Source organism: Triturus cristatus, chromosome 4_2 (genome assembly GCF_964204655.1).
Source record: "Triturus cristatus chromosome 4_2, aTriCri1.1, whole genome shotgun sequence".
Taxonomy (NCBI): Eukaryota; Metazoa; Chordata; class Amphibia; order Caudata; family Salamandridae; genus Triturus; species Triturus cristatus.
The window spans coordinates 117152540-117176587 of record NC_140586.1 but is presented as its reverse complement, the minus strand read 5'-3'; the positions used below and the strand labels follow the sequence as shown (position 1 = coordinate 117176587).

General features: G+C 43.3%; 1 protein-coding gene and 1 long non-coding RNA gene across 2 annotated transcripts in view; one reads left to right on the top strand and one right to left on the bottom strand.

Moving 5' to 3' along the window:
• The first annotated feature begins 1177 nt into the window (after positions 1-1177).
• The window catches only part of MRPL4 (mitochondrial ribosomal protein L4), a 52018-nt gene continuing 29147 nt past the window's right edge, over positions 1178-24048 (top strand). Inside the window, exons 1-5 of the mRNA XM_085600747.1 lie at positions 1178-1304; positions 6993-7074; positions 8904-9072; positions 9838-9889; positions 11152-11269. Coding sequence (XP_085456873.1) covers positions 1257-1304; positions 6993-7074; positions 8904-9072; positions 9838-9889; positions 11152-11269 — 469 coding nt within the window. The 5' untranslated portion in view covers positions 1178-1256. The remainder of the gene's footprint in view (positions 1305-6992; positions 7075-8903; positions 9073-9837; positions 9890-11151; positions 11270-24048) is intronic.
• LOC146833123 (uncharacterized) overlaps positions 15338-24048 on the bottom strand; it is a 74905-nt gene continuing 66194 nt past the window's right edge. The window contains exons 3-5 of the long non-coding RNA XR_014960524.1: positions 16310-16383; positions 16101-16177; positions 15338-15445 (exon numbers count right to left, since the gene is read on the bottom strand). This is a non-coding gene — a long non-coding RNA (uncharacterized LOC146833123). The remainder of the gene's footprint in view (positions 15446-16100; positions 16178-16309; positions 16384-24048) is intronic.

The window sequence follows — 24048 nt, the reverse complement described above, 5'->3', positions numbered from 1 at the left end:
GCCGCACACTGCTGCTCGCCACACACTGCTGCACGCCTCACACTGCTGCACGCCGCACACTGCTGCACGCCGCACACTGCTACACGCCACACTGCTGCACGCCACACACTGCTGCATGCCACTGCATGCCACACACTGCTGCACGCCACACACTGCTGCACGCCGCACACTGCTCCACGCCGCACACCGCTGCACGCCGCACACTGCTGCACGCCGCACACTGCTGCACGCCGCACACTTCTACACGAAACACTGCTGCACGCCACACACTGCTGCATGCCACACACTGCTGCACGCCACACACTGCTGCACTCCGCACAATGCTACACGAAACACACTGGTGCACGGCACACACTGCTGCACGCCGCACACTGCTGCACGCCGCACACTGCTGCACGCCACACAGTGCTGCAACCGCTGCATGCCACACACTGCTGCACGCCGCACACTGCTGCACGCCGCACACTGCTGCACGCCACACAGTGCTGCAACCGCTGCATGCCACACACTGCTGCACGCCACACACTGCTGCACGCCGCACACTGCTGCACGCCGCACACTGCTGCACTCCACACACTGCTTTTATGCGAGTTTATGCTACTGACATTGTAAATGACAATGTCTTTTGTTTTAAATACAAAACATAAATAAAAGGCATTGTAATTTTACAATGCCAATAGCTCAAACTCTTATAAATGCGAGACCTATTGCATTGCAAATGCTTGTATTACTCCCGACCATGCACTGAAGCTATGTTCATCCTGATATTAACAGGGTGCTGTACATTGTCCGGAGCATACACGCGATTTACGTTCAAAAAGCCAGGCTACCACCAGTTTCGCTTTGACTCGGCAGCCAACAAGCATACTATTAAAGTATTGGTCTGGGTTACCATAATTTTTATTAGAAAACAAAATTATAAAAGCAGCGGTAGACTTTTTTAACAATACTATTTTTCTCTTTGAACATATCAAATAAAAGTATAAATATCACTTGTAAGAAACTGTAATCAGTGCGATGTATTTTATTTGGATAAAAGAATCCGGTATCAGTTTTGTGGCGTGGTTGTTCGGTGAACATATGCTTGATTTGAAAGGATACGAACTATTCCAATATGGCCGCTCGAATTATCATCCTTTTCCTGGTTTTTGTGATCCACCTTTGACTTCACTGATGTCGTCATATCAACGCGCCTGAGTGCTGCACGAAACATGGCAGAGGAAATCGCAAGCTGACCTTCTCCATCCTAAGGGAGGATGATTGGGCTGAGGAGTCTAGTCCGGGTCTGCAGACAGGGATGTCGGGTAAGAGACAAGTAGTGCATGGAAGAGGGAGGAGGAAAGACGATAGGATTGGTCGAACAAGGGATTTAATATGCATCTTACAACATCGCCATTAGTTGTAATGCTCGAGACTTATCTGAGTTATTTTCATGGGCGTCTGTTAACAGTAGTCAGTTGTGACAGCCGGTACCCTTCCTTGCGTGTTGGTTTAACAGAGCCCCAGTGAACATTAAGGCATGCGTGTAAAGTAATAGTTTTAATAGTTTCATCGTTACTCGTTACCTCCGAAGGAAACAGGTGACTGCTGATTCTCCAAGGATGAGAGAAGAGTTCACCTTCTTGTCTTCAGTGGTCCAAGCGTGCATGATGTTACTTCCGCATCCTCTTTGGTGAAATTACGTCCTTGCTTATTTTGCCTGTGTTCCATATATTTTATTGGGTTAATTACCAAGAATCAAACTTCAGGAGAATAAAATATGCACACTTTTTAATAAAACGTCATTTAAAATCATTGAAGCGAACAACGCAAGGTTAGATCAAAATAAACGCTGAAAACCTTTCATAGCTTGTAGAGATATTTATTGTGTCACATTTGAAGACTTACACAAGTGTGTGTAAATTGAATGAATAACAAGTACAATTGCTTACTGTAACTTGTGTTTGATACGTGCTTTTATTTCCCCTCTCCCAAATGTTTACATTTCACGACTTTGAAATTAATTTAATAGCAATCTGTAATATCTTTCTGATCTGTGGGTTGCAGTCACATCTACATTCATTTTCTCTGCTTTACTAGGTTTTTATTCAGAGTTGTAGTGATGTTTCCACAACCCGTTTTGTTAATGAGACCTAGATTTTATACAATTTTATTGGATGTTTTAATAATTCTCAAAATATACAGCTGTTTTTACGACTGTATGTATCTTATTTTGAAATCTGTGCTATTTTGTAAATTTTTAAACATTACTCTATAATCATGATAAGAGCCTTTCCGATTTCTAGGCCTCATGCACTCTTTTGGCAGCATTTAGCTGTAATTTTTGTTGTTGATGAATCTTCCGCTCTAATAATCGTTATTGATTCTGGGCAAGGGATAAAAGTTGGTTTCATCGTAATTTCTAACATGCAGTAAACCATTGCGGAGGCTCGCAAAAGGGATCGCCAAAATGTCCTACGTATTTAAGGTCGAAACCTACCAGACAGTGTAGCTGTCTAGTTACAAAAATACTTCTTGGGGTCTTCTGAAATCTTCCCTGGGAATGTATTCCATCCAGTGCTTACCATTAGCGTTATGGAATGTAATTAACATTTGCTTGCTTTCTGTTAGCTGACTTTATGTGTTTTAGGCTGTCCAGCATTTCTTGTCCCTCCCTTGGACTATAGCCTATTTACCATTCCTCCCTGTGTTTTTCCACAGTGCTAGCTTTCTATAAACGGGCCTTTAAATTATGTTCTTATCTTGCCACGTTTGCTTGGGCATTCAAAGACAGAGGTCAAATATATGTCTTCTGAGAGAGCTTGGTTTTTACTTTTCTTTCACTAACTTCAAAGTGAAGGGATTTATTTGACAATCTTGCTTGGATACTGGGGATTGAAAAGGAAATGGGTTTTTTTTCCACACAGCAAAATGTAAATGTCTGTAAATGGACTGTAAATATTTTGGAGTATCTGAATTAGGAAATCAATGCTTATCAGTGTTTGTTTAGGTGCCAAACCCCTAAAATAGACAACTAAGATTTCCCCCAAAAGTGCTCTTTTTGCACTGATTGTTATAAAGCTCGTATTTATTAAAAAGAAGAAGTAATGCGGGGTATGTAGAGCCAAGACTGTTTTATGGCAGACGGTGGCTTCTTAAATTTTTCGGTAATAATGTTGTTACTCTTTTCCAAATGCAAGGAGGAGAGAGTGATGGTAGTTAAAGGGAGGGGGCAGCATTTTTCAATTCTCGCCTAGGGCGGCAAAACACCTAGAAACGGCCCTGCAAACAGTGTGACATTTACAGTGGGCCCGGCAATGATCATATGCATCTTACCGTAACAGTCCTTATCTTAATCAGCTTCACTGCTTGCGATTTTATCTTTTTTCCTAGCACACTTTGTTTAAATAATTTTAAGGAGCTTCATATGTAGCTTATTTTATATTTGTCTGCACTTAAATGCATTAACCAGAAAATGAAAGCCGCTTCGGTGAGAGGGGGCCCGCACCTCGTGTCTGGAAACACTTGTGCCTATTGTCAGCTGTGCAGATTCCGCAACTTGTGTCGCAACCTGTGAAAGCATATGCAGGGCGTCGACACATCTCTATCTCAAGGAGGCTCACTGTTTTACGAGCTGGCTTACGAAACCCATCCCTTACCTCCTGGAACATAACAGAACATTTCCAGCCCCCTTCCAACAGCCTAGCTGGCACCAGAAAGAATCGAGACGAGACCTGAAGATCATAAACCAGCTGTAAATACAGACAAGCATGGCGTGCTAAAAATTAAAACGAAGCATCCGCCATTATTCCTCTAGAGCAGCCTCCTGCAAATGGTGTGTGTGACCTTCATTGTAAAACGGAAAGGCCATTGCGCTCTGAAAACCAAAAGAGGGGTGGTGGTCGCCATGCTAAAGTCTGCGTTAAAGAGGCAGTGTTGTGTCGTTAAAGAAAATAGTGCTCAAAGAGAAGATAAAGCAGACCGTGTAACAACACAAGTAAAAAGTCCAGTCCTCATGGGAGGTTAAAAATGCAGACAAGGTGGTACCTAGAAGGGACTACTCAGCCTAATTCTGAATCAAAAGTAAGGATTTAGAAAGGACAGTAACGGGAGCCAATTGAAAAATGGGCGGAGCTTCAACTCCATACCTGAATGCTGCATGCTTCGCAGAGCAGCGCATGCGCTGCCCAGGCTCAACCTAAAAAACAAGCATTTGCAATGCAATAGGTCTCGCATTTATGCGAGTTTAAGCTGTTGGTATTGTTATTTGCAATGTCAACAGCTCAAACTCGCGTAAATGCGAGACCTATTGCATTGCAAATGCTTGTTTTGTTTAGGAAGCATCGCGACTCTTCCCTGCGGCACTGTATTTAACAAGTTGGTGTGCAGCTTTGCTAATAAGCAATTAAACTGCACTTTAAAATGCACAACATTATCGACAACATGACTTAATCCATTCTCCGGCGAATCCTCAACACACATCAGCTGCAGGGCTGGTCGACACCCCTCTGCAGTGCAGTAGCGACCCTGGCATCCGTTACTGCAGAACCGACGCGCCGTTCACTACTCGAATAAAGGCCCCGCAGCCCTTCGAGGATAAACCCGGTAGACCTAACAATATGACCAATTTATCTACAGAGGTTATGAATGCAGCAGGTGAACGAGTGCAAGTAAATGACATTTAAGTGAAAACGTCTCTTGTGACGAAAATATAGACTGATAAAAGGGTGCACGGCATTCAAAACACCCCTTTCAGGACTTAAGGTGGTGGCTCAGTCCGACACAATGCCTGTGACGCCGGACGCGCGCGCATACTGCGATGTGTATTCCCTCCGTAACCATCTTTGACGAACTCGGTCATTGACTGGGTGTGGCTGCGCCTTTGGGAATGTTGCACTCGCGACACTATTGCTAGAATGTCTAACACTTAACCAGAGAATTCAAAAAAGAAAAAAAAACACGACGTGCGCTTCAGTCAAGCCACCATCAAATGGCAGCTCGCGCCAGGTGTATGCGAGGAGGGGGCGGAGCTACGCTAGTCGGACCGTTAGGATAACGGTACTTTACCTCCCAACAATAATTATATGTTAAAAGCCACTATTTCCGAAGTGCCAAAAAGGTTAGATAGAGCGAATCCGTCTTTTCGACCAGCAGGGGTTTAACCCGGCAACACAAATCCTCATGCGGGGTCTTCACGCGCTGGTTTGTGGAGGGTGGGCGGCTTCTTATTCAACTGTCGCGGGTGGAATATGCACGAGCCGCTGCAGTGTCCACTTACCATGGCTGGATAAGGAGGTAAAACCGACGTTCCCCGCTTCACTCCGACGGCGAATAAAGACAGTAATAGTGAGACCCCCTTCAGCTTTCTCAGAATGTGAGGAGGGGCTGGCGCGAAGCACGCTGGGAGGTGCTTCACCAATCCCGGCAGAGAGGAGGGTGACTAGCATCCAGAGATCCGCGGCATCATTCCAGGGAAGGCTGGCCTTTGTGGAAAAGCGGCGGAACGTAACCACGGAGGGCATCGCCAGTTCTCAGGATTCAACCATATAGGGAGCGTGCTATTTCTGCTGAAATGCTGGATACTTTTGAGTTTTAATTAGATTTTGGAGCAATTGTTTGCCCATGTTTAACTAAAATTTAATTAATAGTTAATTTCAACAAGATTTTATTCCTTCATATACATTTCATGTTACTGTATTTACAAAACTCTACTACGAGAACAATGACAAGTATGCAAGTGGTTCATATAAATGTATGTGCATGAAGGTAAACAAGCCCGGCGGAGCGTGGCGCGCGCGCGCTTGGGGGCGGGGGAGCGGTCCCTTTGAAGTGCTCTTAAAAGGCAGATTGCATGGCGGCACGATGCGCGTGATTGTGCGCGTGCTAGCAAGGCAATCCGCTTTTTGGGAGCACTTTTCAAACCCGCTCTCTATAGTCTCGCTTTGCGATCGCTTACGCGATAGCAAGGCGAGACCTAATAAGGGAACAGAAGAAATCTTCTTCACAGATTTCCTTGTTCAGATGAATGTTCCTGTCCTGTGGAATTTACATTCTTTGTACCTAACCAACAAGTCTTCCGTGTTTATCATGACCCGTTGATGGCAGCTGCTTGGTACTATTTCACAATGTTTTGTCTCTGGCTAATCTCATGCTCCTTGATTATCTGGGGACTGTATCTTACTTCCAGACCCCCCCTCGCCTCCAAAAGTGTGATGCTTTGTCTTGTCTCTTGACTGATTCTAGCTTACTTATTTTTTTTAATGGTTGATATCCACAACATGCATACGTGATTAAAGTTGTTTTTGGTAGAGAGAGACTATTATAAAATGTTACTTCCTCCTTTGGTGAACTTCCACTTTAGTTTTCCTTCTCAAACCTTTCTTCCCTTAGTGGCACTGATACTTGTCCCTATCTCTCTGGAACTCCTTGGTGTAGCCTTTTTCTGTTATTTTTCTCCCTGTTGGGGTCCTTGCGCTTTCCGCTGCTGTGTAGAGGCAGGCAGTGGTCCCAGATCAGAGGGTATGGGGGCTTATTTTTGTTTCACATCTCACAGTGCATGGTTTTCGCTCTGCCTGACCAGGGCAGTAGCATCTAAATTGGTTTACCTGCTTGTTCTTTCTTTCTGTGTTTTATTTGGATCTATTAACTATCCAGGGTGGTGCTCTATCTGCTGCAGAGACTCTAGCTTCTTGTTGTTGACGGACTTAAATAAGATCTAGAAGCTTGACTCGAATGTGGTGTGGAAGGAGTAATCGTGGAAGTTCTAGTAGGGTCATATTGATCTAATTATATTTTCTCTGCATGGTGGCAAGGAAGGCTTCGGCAAACTAGACTGCCTCTAGTGCAGTAGCAGTCGTTTTCTGTATTTCCTACCCTTAAAATGTCCGTACAGTATGCTGCGAAAGTGCTGAAACACAATCCTCATAAAAAGTGAGCCGATGAATGGAAAACAATTTTGAATACTTGGGTGTGTTTAAAACGCTAATTTCTTAATATTTATATTTCGTAAACAGCTGCTGTCGACCCTGTCCTCCGAAACAGCACTGCCACCCAACCTCAGTATACCTCCTGATACTGTAGACCCATCTTCCATTGGTAAGTGTTTGAATCAGTTAGGTAGTCCCAGGCGCATTTATGTTTTGTTGTTTATGATGATTGCTGGTCCTTTATTCTTTGTGCTTCAAAACTTCATGCATTTTAGAGTGTTGCAGTACGTGCCCTGGTACAACTTGTCATTATTTAACACAAGTGTACCTTCAATAAGGACATTAACTCGTATACTCTGATTTAGTGTGGCAGGCGGAGTCGTACCATCGTTTTCCACAATTTAGCCTTCCCTTTTTAGGTCTCGCCTGACCCAGCGCATGCGCTGGTCTGGCGAGACTTATTGAGAGGGCTCCAAAAAGTGCTACCAGGCCAGCCTAGAGCTACAGTGCATGTGCGCGGGCGTGCGCGCCGCTTTTACCGCGATTACTTTCACGGCCGCACAGCCGCTTTGATGTTTGATCGTGATCGCGATCACTTTAACTTTCGGGGCCGCTTTGCATAGCCAATAGGTCTCGCTTTTGGGAGCTTATAAGTATTTAGTTATGCAACTGTTGAATAGCTAAACACTTATAAGGTCCCAAAGGCGAGACCTTTTGGTTATGCCAATGCTTGTTAAATTGAGCCTTTAGTGCTTGCACAAACAAGCATTGGCATAGCCAATAGGTCTCGCCTTTGGGACCTTATAAGTGTTTAGCCATGCAGCACTTGACGTTGTTGCACCAAGAATATTGTGCTGGATAACTAAACACTTATAAGGTCCCAAAGGAGCGACCTATTGGCTATGCCAATGATTGGTTTTTTTAATGGTCGTGACATACAAACACCAGCCGTGTAGATACAATACTGGCCAGGAAGCAACACTATGCCGTATTAACTTCTATGTTGTCTATATTAAGTAGCTTCCATATACAATGTGGGAACACCACCACCTTGTGGACAGTTGTAGTGACAAAGAGCAACAAGGAAGCTATCGACTTCAGGAATGTGAAAGAAAGCTCTCGTGTCTTGAAAGCTGATGACCCATGACGAGAGAGGAAAGCCATCTGCTCGTAAGCGCGTGCCTGCGCACATGCACACAAGCTCTAGGCCACAGTGTAGCACTTTGAAAATCCCCTTACTAAAAGTCGAGCAGCCGCGCATGCGCTGCTCTAGGCTCGACTGAAAAAGGAGATTGCTGTGGATGACGCTGGTATGCATCTGACTACTTCACTGAATCAGGGTATACTAGTTAATGTCCTTCCCGACATACCTGTGTGAGATAACGACTAGTCTCGGAATATTAATAGCAATCTGTTCCGTATTACATCCATACAGCATTCTTTTTTAGATGTATGGGATAAAAACTTCTGTTGGATGTGTGATTCCTTGTGCATCAGGCCATCAAGAGGCAACCTTCCTGGTATAGGAATTTATGCTTATCGGATCTCTTGTACAAGGCCAGGCTTCGTGGTACTATTTTTCTAATTACGTTTTGTCCCTGCTCTCCATTTATTAGTGAACAAGCCTTGTGAATGGCTCCCTCTTGTATATTCATTCTTACAGCCTTCCTTTCTGCTTAATATTTCTGTATTTATTCCACCTTTTTGTTAAAGCTCATATTCCACCACCATGTTTTTCTGCACGCTTTACATATGAACAACTATAATAGGGCCTACCGGTTGAAGACACTCCTTCACACAATATTGCTTGAGATCCTGAGAAAGCAACTTTTATCACCCAATCATTGCCTGATCTTTAGAACTTTTAGCGTTTGTCATTAAGCTACAGTAGAGTTAGTGATTCAAGACAAGGTGTGAATAGCAGTAGTGCTTAAAAGTTGTGAAGGAAGCCAGAGATTTATGTTGTGTTTACAATTAATGTACTTTTTGCTTCATTAGTGAACCCATCTCCAGCTGGCTCAAGCCTACCAGTCATCAGAAAATGCAGCATAAATGTTCCTTCTCACCTAAAGCCAGGGCAGGCCTGGTTGGAGTCCCTGAGGAACTATGAGGATGAACGTTTAGGCCTGGTCGACCTCCACCCAGATGTCTTCACTGTCATGCCCAGGTTAGTCTGTAGGGTTGCAGAGAGGACTGAAGATACCATAAAGGCTTAAATGGGACACAGCACACCTTTCACTTGACAGATTAAACTCTGATCATTTTTCCGATATGCAGCCCAAAGCAGCTGCAGAGGGCCGAGGAAGTTCAAACGGAACATTCACTCATAAATATTCAACAAGACTTGGTACTAATGTTATCCGGGACAGGGCAAGATAATTTGGACACTGGCTACGGGCCGAGCTGTCATGGAATATGAGCAGGTGGGCACTGAAAGCCACACCAGCTTAAAAATTAGAGACGCTAATTAACTATCTGGTTTCAGATGCTTCAAGACAGCAGAATACAAGTGCAGCATCTATTCGACAAAAACCAAATAATAAAAATTGCCACTATAATACAAATCCCAAAAAATTGCCTATATAACCCAGGTGAATGAAGAAAGTCCTTCTGCATTCAACGTAAACATTTTTCAAAGAGCATTCTCCTGCGCTGACCACTTAGGCACCTCTTCTGGAGTTGGCGTACAAGTGAAGCTCTTTACTTTTCTCTAGTAGGTTTCTGTGAGCACCCTACATTTGGCTTCCGTTGATTCTTCGTGGCCAAGATTCATGATTAGTATAAACAATAAATCCCTATGACTCTAGGCTTTTTCTGCACAGGCTATGGCTCTAAATATTGTTATTAGCATAGAAATAAGATTAAAGGGAAAATAGATGTTAATTTGTAACCTTTTGTCTGATGTTTAATCCCATGTTTTGCCCTTTTTCAGGATTGATGTTCTTCATCAAGTGGCAATCTGGCAGAAAAACTTTAAGCGCATAGTAAGTTGTGTTGGTTCGAAAGAATTGAGGTAGCAGGATGGTGATTATTTCTCTGGTTCCTTCATGCAGTGTTCATCATAAAGAGGCACAATCTATGCCGGCAGCAGATTACTTCAAGTTATTTAGAATACCCGCAGACTAGAAGCATTGATCCTTCCAATTCTAGAGTTCACCTTTGTTTATCATTCACGATAGGGCTTGTGAGCATTCTAAAGCTGTGACAGGAGAAATCAGTGTATGGGACTTTTGAGCTGCATACACTGTCTATCCTGGTAATATTAGAACGGTCTCTCACCCAGCTGTTGGATGACCTGCACCTCAACCTCCTGAAGATAGAACAGCCCTCACCCTGTAAGAGGAAGTATAATCCCCACCTGTCCAATGTAATAGCTGTGCTATTCCCTGTCTGTATAAACCTGCTCCCCTGCTGATGGAAGAACTGTGCCACATGCTTTTAAATCTCAAGAAATCTATGGAGGTGTTAGTCCGACTCATAGTTTCCTACCCTATTCCCCAAGAAGAGGTCCTCCTAGGAGCAGGGCTGCTAACCCTTCTCCTGAGGATATTTCTTCCATTCCTTGCCTTGAACCCATTTCTTAGTCCCTACTCTGTGCTGGAGTTTGTGTTCCTCCCCAGAGCAAAGGGCTCTTAGCCCCTCTCCTGAGCTGGGTTCTTAGTCTCTCCTTTTTGTTAGCTTATGTTAGCCCTCTTCTGTGTCATGTTCTCCTAAGCACTCCACCAAGTTTGTAAACCCTTCTGTTGATTCTGATCAACCAAGATCCCTTTAGCGTCTTTGCAAACAAAGTGTTCTTGTACAGGGTTACTCCGCTGAGTCCCCTCCAGCCATGAAAGAGAACCTTTTGGCCACCCCTACATCTGAATTGTCTTAGCGTTTCTGAGGTCATAGCCAAACTCAGAGGTTTGAGAGTTACAGGAGTGAAGCAATGTACAGAAGTCTATCTGCAATTGTCGAACATTTTTTGAAATGGAAATTAAGGCTGTTTTAACTGATCGAAAAAAATTGATTTCATAGACATATGTACAACAAACTTGCAGCCATTAACCAAAATAATTCATATACTTCTGCAAGCATTCTCACTTCTTCCTCCTGGTGATAATGAGCATTGCTGTATGATTTGATATCACAGGGTGACAGCAGGTATTTCCACCATCTACAATGGCACGTATTCAATTTAGGTGCTATATGACACTTTTTCACGATTTCTGTAGCAGTTAACCGGACATATCTTTTTGTTTTCTAGAGCCATGCGAAAACAAAGTCAAGAGCTGAGGTGCGAGGTGGGGGAAGGAAACCTTGGCAACAAAAGGGCAGTGGTCGTGCTCGTCAAGGAAGCATCCGTTCCCCGCTTTGGAGAGGCGGTAAGGAGGCTTGATCTCTGTGAATGAGTTAGTGTTATTGCACAGCGCACCTCTGGGTGTTTATGAGAATGTAGGCATTGGATCTTATGCACCGGATACTGAAGCCATATTGGGAATTCCAAACACTGACCATCATTTTGTATCACTCGGTTCATGAGGCTAAACAGGTAGTTTGAAAACAATGTTTGTTCTGTCCTTTGCCTCGTTGAGCAAATTACCAGCAGAAAACTACAAAGGAGAACAGTCATAAACATCAGTCTTTTAAGGGTTCCTTTTCGAGCAAACATACCGTTAGAACTACTTAAATGTTGTGTAGGTTGTATTTCATTAATTGTACAATTGGGAGCGCATTAAAGAAATATAAAATATCTAAAGAGGGTAAGAGTGAATTCCATCTATGGGGCCTCACAGCTTCCATGGGCATTGACCCAGAATGTGTCCATTTCTGTTCTTCTCCATTGCCCTTGTTAGATGGACAGAACGATGGAATACTTTTTCCACAGACCATCGGTGACTCCTGGTTTGCATGCGTAGGGTGGCTTGGTCATTCTTTGTCATTGTATCTCAGCTATCATAGTTGTGTAATCACTAAATAAACCATGAACAAGAAATGTATAGTTACATTGCCTTTCACTGTTGACCCCTGGTTCACGTTTTCAAAACATTTTGCTGAATTTACTTAACTATATTGCTATCTCCCAATTGGCGACACATATTTATCGGAATTCTGTCTTTGTGACAAATTCCCAAAATGAAGAATGTAAGCCTGAAAAAACTTAGTTTTGGAGAAATGTCTTCTTGTTTTTAATATTGTCTCAATTTTATTTTAAATTTAAATTGTCTTTTAATTTCATTCTATTTTCAGTCATGTTGCCACTCGAATTGCTGTTTCTTTTATTTTCGAACTTGACGGTTGATTCATTTATTTTCTAAGATTCCAACTCGTGGAGTCCAGCACTTTACCACGCTAGAACAGATTAGACATAAATGTGTTGTACCCCCTCTTGACAATATATGTGATCTGCCATTAATGTATACTTGAATGTATGCTTGTCCTGTGTGGATCTACTGTACATAATCTGGCATGGCCCATCCTGTAACTACGTCCACTCATCAAGTTATGCTCTATCATTTGTAGAGCACACAACCATGACTAGTGTGTCATCATAGCTCTCAAGCTGTCTAGAGAGAATACAGCCAGACTAGTATGTTTGATGTGGTTGTATGTCATACTAAGGAAGGGCTGTTACATTATATAATAATAATTGTATTAATTTACTTTGGATTTAATGTATTAATGTTATAATTATTATTGCATAATCTTATCTTAATTATCTTCTCTTCTCTGACATGTCACTGCCAATATGAGTGCCCACCTTATATATGATTGCGAGTAGGACTAGAGCGCATTTCATGTGGCATTTGGACTACATAACTGACTGATGAATGTTCTGAGTGGTGAGGCAAGCCAGTTGCTTCTGTCTGAGGTCTTGAGCTAGATTGTCAATATAGCTTGGTATTTGTTAAGGGAAATGGACTGATTATTACCTAATATCATTTAATGTGCAGTTGCTAGTTCATTATTTGGGAACATTTGTACATAACTTAACCACAGTCCTTTTATAAAAGTTTGAAAGCGACAGTTTTATTGTTTAACTACTTTATGAGAGGACATTGTAACTTACTACAAAGACAACTAGAAAACTGTACAATCCAGCGATGCCTCAGTCTTAAGGAAGACTTCAATGGGGACCAAATAGGGAGTATTCTGGAGGGCATAGATCATCCTCGGTACTGTCATCATTTTGACTATTGCTGCTCTGCCTAACCGGGAGGGCAGCAAGGATTGCTAATGCTTAACATCAACTGCAAAACGGTCTAGGATAGAGGTTAGGTTTTTCTAGTAAAAAGCTGGGGTTTTGTTTGTGCGTATATTCCCAAATATTTATACCCCTATTCGACCATCGACATGGATACGCCCCCCTGCAGGCACAGTCTGGGACTCATAATTAAGTGCACAAGAGACTTATTCCATTTATTTGTGTATCCTGAGTATTTCCATAAAATTTGGAGGCTCTGCATCTGTCTGAATATAGTTGTGGGGTGCGGTGTCTGTGATGTAGAACAGAATATCATTGCATATAAAGACATGCGCTCAAACCAGGACTCAACCCCCCGCCCCCGCTAATACCATGCACCACTAACCCATATACCAAGTGGCTCGAGGGGCAGGGCAAAAATCAGTGGGGAGATTGGGCAGCCTTGTCTAGTCCCTCCATGCAGGGCAAATGCATGCAACGGCACTCCTTTCACGCTGACCCGGGCCTTTGGGTCCTGGTAGAGAAGACGGATCCACCCCATGAAGATGGGGCCAAATCAATATAGTTGTGGGGTGCGGTGTCTGTGATGTAGAACAGAATATCATTGCATATAAAGACATGCGCTCAAACCAGGACTCAACCCCCCGCCCCCGCTAATACCATGCACCACTAACCCATATACCAAGTGGCTCGAGGGGCAGGGCAAAAATCAGTGGGGAGATTGGGCAGCCTTGTCTAGTCCCTCCATGCAGGGCAAATGCATGCAACGGCACTCCTTTCACGCTGACCCGGGCCTTTGGGTCCTGGTAGAGAAGACGGATCCACCCCATGAAGATGGGGCCAAATCAAATCCCAACCTCCCGAACACAGCAAACATGTAATCCAATTCAAGCGTATCAAATGCCATGGAGGCATCCATGGCCAAGACCATCACAGATTCACTGTCGTCTGTAGCTCCCACAATCACAGTAAAAAGCTTTCAGAGGTTGAGCCTTGTCCCCCTATTGGGCATAAAGCCAGACTGATCTAGATGGATCAGGGATGTAATCACCTGTCTGAGTCTGTTTGCTAGTAACTTGGCAGTGATTTTGATCTCTGCATTCAGCAGTGATATCGGTCAGTTAGAGCTACAACTGTGAGGGGGCTCACCTTCATTGTAGATTTCCACTATCCTGCCTTGTTTTTGGTCACACTGAAGTTGACCCGAGGACTTGGCCTCTTGCCACATATTTAGTAGTCGGGCTCCAATCTGGTCGCCAGTCCTTTGTAAAGCTCAATGCGGAGCCTGTTCGGTCCCATTGTCTTTCCATAGCTGAGTGATCGAAGGGCCTGATCAAGCTCACTGGGCTGGAAGTCCTAATGCAGCATTTGTCTGTGTTCTCCAGAAAGCTTAGGAGTCTTAATATCGTGGAGGAAAGCTTGACTGCCTGGTAGCTCATATCGCCCCCTCACTGAATATAGATTCATATAGCTATTGCCTCAGGTTAGTTTTTGCACCCCATCATTTGTTCTTTGGAGCGCTCAGTTCTGGGCTTGGTCAGGCATGTGAATAATTTCCCAGCCTTATTCGCTATGTCATATAGTTGCCTCTGGGACATCATGTAGGATGTCCTTGCGCTCTGGCTAGGTCTCTCTATGGGCCTACAGTAGGCCATGACGCTTTTTCATTGAATTTCCCTGCATTTTGCTACTTGACCTCCAATGTGATACGGCCATTATTTATTTATCCATAGTGTGTGACTATAATGCCTCCCTCCTGTGCCCCCTCGGGAATTGAAGCCTTTATTATGTGGGGTGAGTGCCATAGAGATATTTTATAACTTGTATGTATGATGTGGTGAAATGTTACGAAGTACGTATTTGTTTTGTGAAATAAGTAATAAATGTATGCACTACCCATAGCACTTGTGAAAGACACAGAAGTGCGTATGATGTTGACATGAAAAGCATGACCCACGTGTGACCACACAGGTAAAGCATGCTCTAAAGTTTGGGGAAATCATACACAACCCCAGACATTGTCGCGGCAATGGCTCCAGTGAGGACTACGTGCTGATGGTCTACAGGCGATATCGGCTCCTTTCGAATTACACATAACGACAATGTTGTAACAAAATGGCTCAGCACCCAACTATAATTAAATACAGTGTAGAAATATGCAATAGTGTATAACAATAGTATGTAGTAGTCAATATATGGAAAATGACACAATGTCTCCCAAATGAATTAAATAAGACTTCGGTTTCTTAGCAATGTATCCTTCCTTTATTCTTTTTCCAAATTTCTTTTGTTAAAAGCACAACACAGAATTCATAGCCTACGCAGCGAGTTTCGTCCCAACAGGACAACTTCAAGGCTATAAAAACACATACAGGACAAACATTATTATTTACAATTAAAATATGTGCAACATGTGATTTAGACTAAACTATCAATCTAATCATCACAAAATTCTTTACATAACAATTACAAAGAGTATATACAATTTTTTCATGGGGAGACATATCTTAAATTAATTTAACACATGGAGAATATTGCAGCAAAAGGAGAGAATACACAGCAATTGTTGCAAATTATACAAATCATAGTTTTATCGTATTATGGACAATGTCATGAATCAATACAAACGAGAGGCAAAAAAAACACCATGATTAAGGTCTAAGAACAAGTGCGACTTTTGCAGCATCCTAATCTTATCTCAATTGTCATCTACTCCAATGCATATCATTCCATGGACAGTGTTGTAATATCACTGATTGTTATATATAATGAAATGGAACAATGCAAAGAAGAAGCAAGCCTATACCATCAATACAGTAGCCATCATTATAGTCCATAATTAAGTAAATCACTGGTATGTTTCTTATCTTATTGCAAAAACGATCGACTTGAATGCATGTCATGCCAAGTATGGCTATGTAATGTCCCTGAAAACTCTAATCTTTGGAATGGACAGAGGTTAAAAAAAAAAAAAACTTGTTAATAAAAATATATATTCAACTCCGGCATACCTGTTTCGTTTGTAAGTAGTCTAGATGAGAAATACACAACACTTCATGTCGAAAAGAAGTACCTTAACAAAAGATTTCTGGGGGAAAGAAATCGAATTTTTATTTCTTATTTATTTATTGTAATGAGTTATTATTTTAATATTTCAAAGCATGGTCAAGACATGGTCATCATATTATCCTAAGAGTATACCAAGAAATATCTAACGTACCTCAATGAAGAAGAAACACACGACTACTGTGTGTGGTAGAAATCGGTGTAGAAGGGTATTCAGTAACCCAAAATCTATGACAAAAATGAAATTCATTTAAACTTATGATCTTTTCTATGTGTTTATACATATTGAATATTTGCTCTAATACCAACTTCTATCGTCAAAGAAGAAGATATTTTATGATGCTGTACATTGAACCAACTTTTTTCTGGTTCCGCATTTAATGCTCAGAAGTTAGCACAGCCTCACAGAAGAGGTAGGTCCTGACCACGTGCAATTTCAAAGAGCAATATGGTTTAAGCAGAGTAAAGGAGAGAAGGAAGCGAATAGCATAGTAGACAGAACAATATGTACAATCTATATTCATTTGTAGTCCATTAAAACCACATTGTGATGCAAAAATATGCGAAGGACATTTCTCCAAAGAAGTTTAGTCAAACGTGCTCATGAATTAAGTTTAAGAATCATTCGCGTAGCAATGTGTACAATCTATATTAATTTGTAGTCCATTAAAACCACACGTTTGACTAAAATTACTATTGAAAACTAGACTGACTGGTGCAGGCCTTTAGTGCCCTGACCTTCTGCTTCTTGCCCTCCATAACGACAATGTTGGATTATGATTTTTTTGTTTCTGTTTATATATAGGTAATTCTCAATTGAAACTAGTGGCAAGTATTAGACTTTTTCCTACTTATCACCTAGATGTGCCCTATGCAAATTGCGTAACATTAATGCACTCACGTCTTTGGGGCAAGTAACCTCCTTACATCCCATCCTGACGAAAGCCCAGGATTTATTTAGGCCATTAGGGAGGGATGAAACATGGTGGTGCCTATTCTAGAGTCATAGGACCATTACATCCTGATACCCAATTATAGTGTTTTTAATCTTCCCTCCCACTCCATCAATAAAGGATACTTTAGGAGTCGGTGAGGAGTTTGATCTTTAAAGTTACACCCCCATACACCTTTTCATAAGTGCTTCCTGTAAGATGGTTGAGAGCCCAACCCGACCTCTAGGATTTGGGGTGAGCCCGTTGATGAAGCATGTCACTATTAGAGTGAGTGAGTGAGTAAAGAAAAGGGTATTCCTCCCTTCCCACTTGTAGCAACGGGTCGGTTACATATTGGACTCAGATTCTCTTCGTATATCCCACTTCAGAGATTAATCATCAAACACTTAGGAACCCCCAACCATAACCAATAAAAAAAAACACCCCCTACCTCTTCTAATGCTGGAGGTACGACCAGCTTTTTTCCAAAGGGACACCCATTAGGTTCAGTGTAGGTCTCTCAGTTCCCTTTGCTTCTATCTGAGTGTTCGTGTTTGCCTCAGTTTTGCTACTAGGGGCTATCTTGTCCAGGTCCACAATTTCACTCTCTAACTGTTCTAGTTTTGCCCTTGCCTTCTTTTGCTTCCATGCGATGAGGGAGTATGCATGGCCCTTAATTACTGTTTTGTAGGCTTCCCAAAGCGTCATATCCAAACAGACAGACACAACATCTGTGTTAAAATATACATCAGTCGCTTGTTCCAGTGCTACCATCACAGTACGATCTTTCAGGTGCCATGCGTTAATGGGTCGGGTCCTGTGTGCTCCCCCGAGTCACCCTGAAGCTTTAGCCGCACCAGCGAATTCTCAGATATGCCCCAGCCAAGTGTTGGATTGCAACTACTCGGGTCAGACGAGAGATTTGTGTGAATATATGGTCAAGTCAAAAAAGCTATTCTGTGCCCCGGACAGCAAAGTATACTGACTTTCCTTTGGATGACGGAGCCACCATCCGTCGGTGAGGCCAAGAGCCATTGCAAAAGTTGCAAGAGTGCTCTCAGCCTCAGACCACTGTACGGTCGAGTGTCTGTCCATGTCTTCCTACATTACCGCGTTACAGTCACCCCCCCATAATCAAGATGCCCACTGGCAATTGCAGTATCCAAGCACTCAGTACCAGGAAAGTCATCCACTGGTGTCTCGGAGTGTATGCAGAGCAGATTATAATAGCAATGCCACCCCAGAAACCAGATTGGGCCACGTGCTTTCCCTGAGGGTCCACCCGGGTCTTATGGGGTATGAATGGGACATTGTTTTTTAGTAGTATACCTACCCCCAGGAATGGGAAGGTAAGCCCATATGGGTGGACATCTTGTAGCAACCTCAAGCCAGGGCTTTACATGAGTTACCCAGAGGATGGGTTTCCTGGAGTAGTACAATGTTGGGGTTTTGTTGCTTGATATATTGCATATTTATCCCTCTCTTCAGTCTATCCCCCAACCCATTCACGTTCCAGTACATTATTTTAAGGTGACAATTGGAGTCTATGGGCACCTGAGTCTCTTGCATTGTGTAACCCCTTGAACTCGGTTTGTGCGCAAACCCGTGCTCACTGAATGAAACTCATGTAATGCGACACAAGCCTACCTGTAGACATAAACATCGGTTATACCCTAAGAACAAAGTCCCCTCAACCCTGCATTGTGAGCTTAGAACTGCCCACCACCCCCCAACTTGCAGAGCACCTGTCACCCTTGACATGTTGTGTAACTCTTTACGAAAGGAAAGCCCATCCAATAATGTGCATTTGAGTACCTTACAGCGCTCGAGACAAACCGTACAGTCATCAGTACAGTTCGAAGAGGCCAGCCGCCCCCGATAGAGACACAACAGACACAGATCAATGTGCAGCTGCCTACAGGCCTCCTAATTGCCACTGTCCCCAGAGTCATGCCTCAGTCGTCCTCAGTGCAGCCCCATTCCATTTTCACAAGGAAGGCTGCATCTTTGGCGCATAACATCTTGGTTGTTGCTCTCCTAGGCCCCCATAGTATCCGTACGTTTCTGTTTGTGGGATGCTGGGTGCCAGCCCTCCAACCACTCCCAAGCCTCTTGAGGGCCAGTGAGGTGTCAGGTTTTACCTCCTGCAACAACACACAACAGAAAGAGCATCATGCATTTCAATTCACTGGCGCCTAGAGCCTTCTTCCCCTCTGTGAAGCTCCCTCTTTGTTGCTGGACTTGGTGTGTGAAGTCTGGATAGAGACTGACTGTAGTGTTCTAGAATTTCAACGCTGGTTTCTGACGGGCCGCCTGGAGGATAACATCACAGTCCCTATAGTTGAAAATAAGTGTGATTATTGTTCTCAGGGGTACACTTGGTCTGGGCGAAGGCACCCACTCTCTATGGGCTCTCTCCATGGCAAAGACTTTTGAGAGGCGCTGAGGCTGGAAGGTGTTAAGGATGAAATGGTCAACAAAAAGGTCTACACTGAGGCCCTTTGCCTTCTCCGGCACTCCCACCAAGTGCAGGTTGTTTCACCTCGACCTCCCCTCCATGTCTTCCAGTTTGGCTTGTATTGGGGCATTGTCTTTTTGCAGGCGATCTACCAGTTTCCGGAGATTAATAGTAGAGTCCTCGATCTCTGTCACTTGGGTTTTGGGGTTAGTGAACCCTGAGGTGTTAACCTTAGTCTGCAATAGGGACATTTCCACCACAAAGGAGTCTGTTTTAGGATCCAGGGTTCCTTTTAGCTCCTAGATGTCATTGTTTGAGTGTGGGCTCCGGTACAGCAGTGAATCAGGGCCCAGGGAGGGTCTCTCTGGTTCATGCTAGTAAGCAACAGAGATGGCATACCTGTCCATTTTATTCTGTAGGGTCAGTCTGCCCTCTCCCTCACCCCCCCATCACCACCCGCTGTCCACCATGCTAAAGCCAAAAACAGGCCAAATCCCACCACAACAGGGCAGGGTCTGAAGGTCGCTGGCGAAGCAACGCTAGTCACTGCTGCCTGGTGTGGGTGAGGAGGGGGGTGTTCTGCAGCCTTATGGTGTTCATCAGGTTCACTGGCACCCCGGCACAGGCTCACATCCCAGTCAATCCTGTGGCCCCGCTGGCTCCAAGGGCAGGCTTTGCAGTCCAGCATGCAATCGTTTTGGGGGCCCACTGTTTCTCTTCCAAATCGATGGGGGTCATATCCTACGGCGTGGCACATCCCCTGTTTGTTACAGCGGGATTGCCGTGTCAGCCAGCTCCCCCGGGGACGATGCTGGCACCGGAGCTGGCTCTCCACCACGATGCCAAAGCTAGTCGGATCGTTACGCCTGGTCAACCTCTTCATGCCGACTGTTAGGCAACACTCAAATGCTTATGGGGGCCCCCTTGGGGAGAAATACAGTCTAGGTGCATACCACTGGTCCTGCGGGCCGCCTATCTGCCCCCGCCTTCCTTCACATTAGGTCTAATTTTTCAGAGCCTTTCGTCCCTTGGACCACAGTATGTCCCCGTGGCCAGTGCCGCACTCGCCACCCCGCTGACAAAGCACTGTGGTCCACTCTTGCTCAGCAGTCTTGAGTCATCCATTCCTCCTCACACCCAATGAGTCTGATTCCACCGACTGCTGGCACCCCTCTCTGGCACCAAGCTCCCTGCCAGTTCGGGCGCGTCCGTCAACCAGGCTGCCCCGAAGTCTCTCCCGGCTATTGCGGCATGGATTCACGTCAGTGAATCTTCAGAAGGGAGTCTTTGTGTAACCAGGTACTGCTGCAGCGGTACCCGGTGTTGATGAGTGGTAGCAACGCTGGATGTCAGTCAGATTGTTGGGCAATTACACTGCGGGTCGGTGCTCCTTTAGAGAGTAGCCACCATGCTTGGGTGCAAGCCACGCCGCCTCTAAAGTTATACTTGTACCATTAAAATATAATATACGCTTCACCTTCAAATTATTATCACTCCTGCACCTCCATGCACAGTGTATTGAATTCGGTAGCTACACAATATTAACTGTAACTCCCCACTCCACTATGCATTCTGGTCTCACAATTGATGTGATTTGTGATGTCATAAGTGTTGTAAGTACTATTATTTTAGATGCTATGTTATACAAGTATAAAAGGGTATAAGCATTGCACAGAGATGGCACTGAGTTCACAGGCCTCAATAATAACCCGCACGTCTAGTGACTTGAATAATGAACTCAACCTAACTGTACTGTACTTGACCCGTACTTTGGTCTCAAATTGTGTGATCGTAGCAAATATTTTCTTTTACAGAGCCGCTTTTTTCTTCATTATTACATATGCAAGTTCATATGCTGAAAAAAAACTATTTTGTTTGATTTAATAGACTAATCTTTTTCTCCATGTTTAATAGTAATTTATCCCATATATAGGGTACAAATAACCCCGGACGTGCCTCTTAGTTCACTAATAGCATTGTCATCGTGCCAAGGTCAGGAATGTTTCTCATTTCATGTTTTAAAAACTCACATTTAAGGAATGTATTACTAAAGCACAATTTGGTAGCGCACTGTCATTTACAAACAGCATATTTTCCATTCAAACGGGCGCAAGCGTTCCCACTAACAAGCAGTTTTACTGATAAAACTATATAGCATATAAAATAATTCTGTGGAAATTAGGTTTCAGCAAAAATGTTTATAATTTGCATGTTTCATTCAATTAAAACTTTTGTCTTTACACATAATTACAAAAAAGTGCTTTCATAACTACTAAAATATATTCTGAAGTGTTTGAATGGTTCATTTACAAGCTATTTAAATGTGCATAAGACATAAACCTGGCATCCTACATCCTTTCATTTCACACCCTTTGTACAGAACAGTTGTCAAACAGTTCACTTTACAAAATCCTCTTATTCTTATTTCATCCTGGAGATTGTTTACTTTTTTTCTCTGACTGCAAATTGTAAGACAGGTTGACATTTGACCTCAATTTCTGAATACAGAGCAAATGTGACAAGATAAAAGCAAATTTTAAAGGCATCTTGATTGCTCGTTCACTTTTTGAGAAAACAGAACATTTGTTCTTTATCAGCTAGCAATAAAGGGCAGGTAGGTTGTAAAAATAGCTCGCCATGATAAAATCTGACTCGCCATAGCGAGTGTGCGGGTAGATTTCTCAAGGCATGGTTCAATACACTGTTCATGGAGGTGTGCAAGTTATAATAACTTGAAGGTGTTGCACAAATTGTAATTTAAACGTATAAGTATACCTTTAGAATTTATCATTTTCGTGTAGCTTAAGTTTGGTTTGTATTTAAAGATTACATAAAGTTTGCGTAATTTAAAGGTGGTGTGTAATTGTATATGTGAGGTATGACTAACTTTAGAATTTGTAATGATTTTATAGTTTGTTTGGTTTGTATAGAAAGAATAACGTTTTGCTAACTATAACAACTGTTTAACCTTGTTTTTTTTCATTCAAATGTAATCCGGTCTTATTTCTCAAGTAAAAATATATTTCAAATCATGAGTTTAGTGTCATCAAGTGGAGTGTTGTACCGTAGAGTGGAGGAGTGTGTCACACAGTGTTGTGTCGTAGAGTGTTGGTTTGTAGAGTGGAATAGTGAAGTGTGGTACAGTGGAATAGCATACAGTGGAGTGAGGTACAATATAGTGGAAAACATGGAGTGGAGTATAGTGGAATAGCTTAGACTTAGGTGATGTGGAGTAGAGTAGCATGGAGTGGAGTAGCGTGTAGTAGCTTGGAGTATAGTGGTGTGGAGTTGCGTAAAGTGAAGTTCTGTACAGTGGAATTGTCTGGAGTGGTGTAGACCGGAGTGACGAACACTGACGTGAGTAGAGTGCAGTGGCTAAGAGTGGAGTGGTGTGGAGTGTTGTGGAGTAGCACAGTGTGGATTGGTGTTGAGTGGAATAGCTTAGAGTTTAGTGGCGTAAAGTGGAGAAGAGTAGAGTGGAGTAGCATTGAGTGTGGTGGCATACAGTTGAATGGGTAGGGTGAAGTGGCATACAGTGAAATAGCAGGGAGTGGAGTACAATGGAATAGCGCACACTGGAGTGTTCAGTTGTGTACAGTGGAATGGCGTACAGTGGAATAGTGTGGAGTGTAGTTGCATACAGTGGAATAGCATAATGTAGTGTACATTGGAGTGGAATAGTATAGAGTTATGTTGCGTTCAGGTAAATAGCATAGAGAATGGAGGTGTAAAGTGGCATAGCGTAGAGTGGATAGTTGTGGAGTGGGATAAACTGTAGTGGCGTACAGTATTATAGTGTGGAGTGGCGTTGAGGGGAATACCATAGAGTTTAGTGGCATAGAGTGGAGTGGCATGTAGTGGAGTAGAGTGTAGTGGTGTAGAGTGGAATAGCATTAAGTGTGGTGATGTACAGTGGAGTGGATAGAGAGGAGTGGTATACCAGTGGAATAGCGTGGAGTGTGGTACAGTGGAATAGCGCACAGGTGGTGCAAACTGGAGTATTGTCGAGTGGAAAAGCCTACAGTGGAGTAGCATACAGTGGAACAGCATAGAGTAGTGTACATTGAGGTGGCATAGACTGGAGTGTCATACAGTGGAGTGGTGTGGCATAGAGTTGAATACTATAGAGTGGGGTTGCGTACTGTCGAATAGCAAAGAAGGTAGTGGCTTGGAGTGGCATATGATGAAGTGCTGTACAGTGAAAGAGGGTATAGTGGAGTAGCGTAGACTGGAGTTGCTTACAGTGGAGTGGCGTAGAGTGTAGTGGCATACAATGTAATAGTGTAGAGTGGTGTGGTTTAGAGTGGAATAATATAGAGTGGAGGGGTGTATTTTGGAATGGTTTGAACAGGAGTGTTTTACTGTGGAGAGCCACAGAGTGGAATAGCCTACAGTGTAGTGGAATATACTGGAGCGGCAGAGAGTGGATTAGCTCAGAGTTTAGTGGTGTACAGTGCAGTTGCATACATTTGAATAACACAGAGAGGAGTGGTGTAGAGTGAA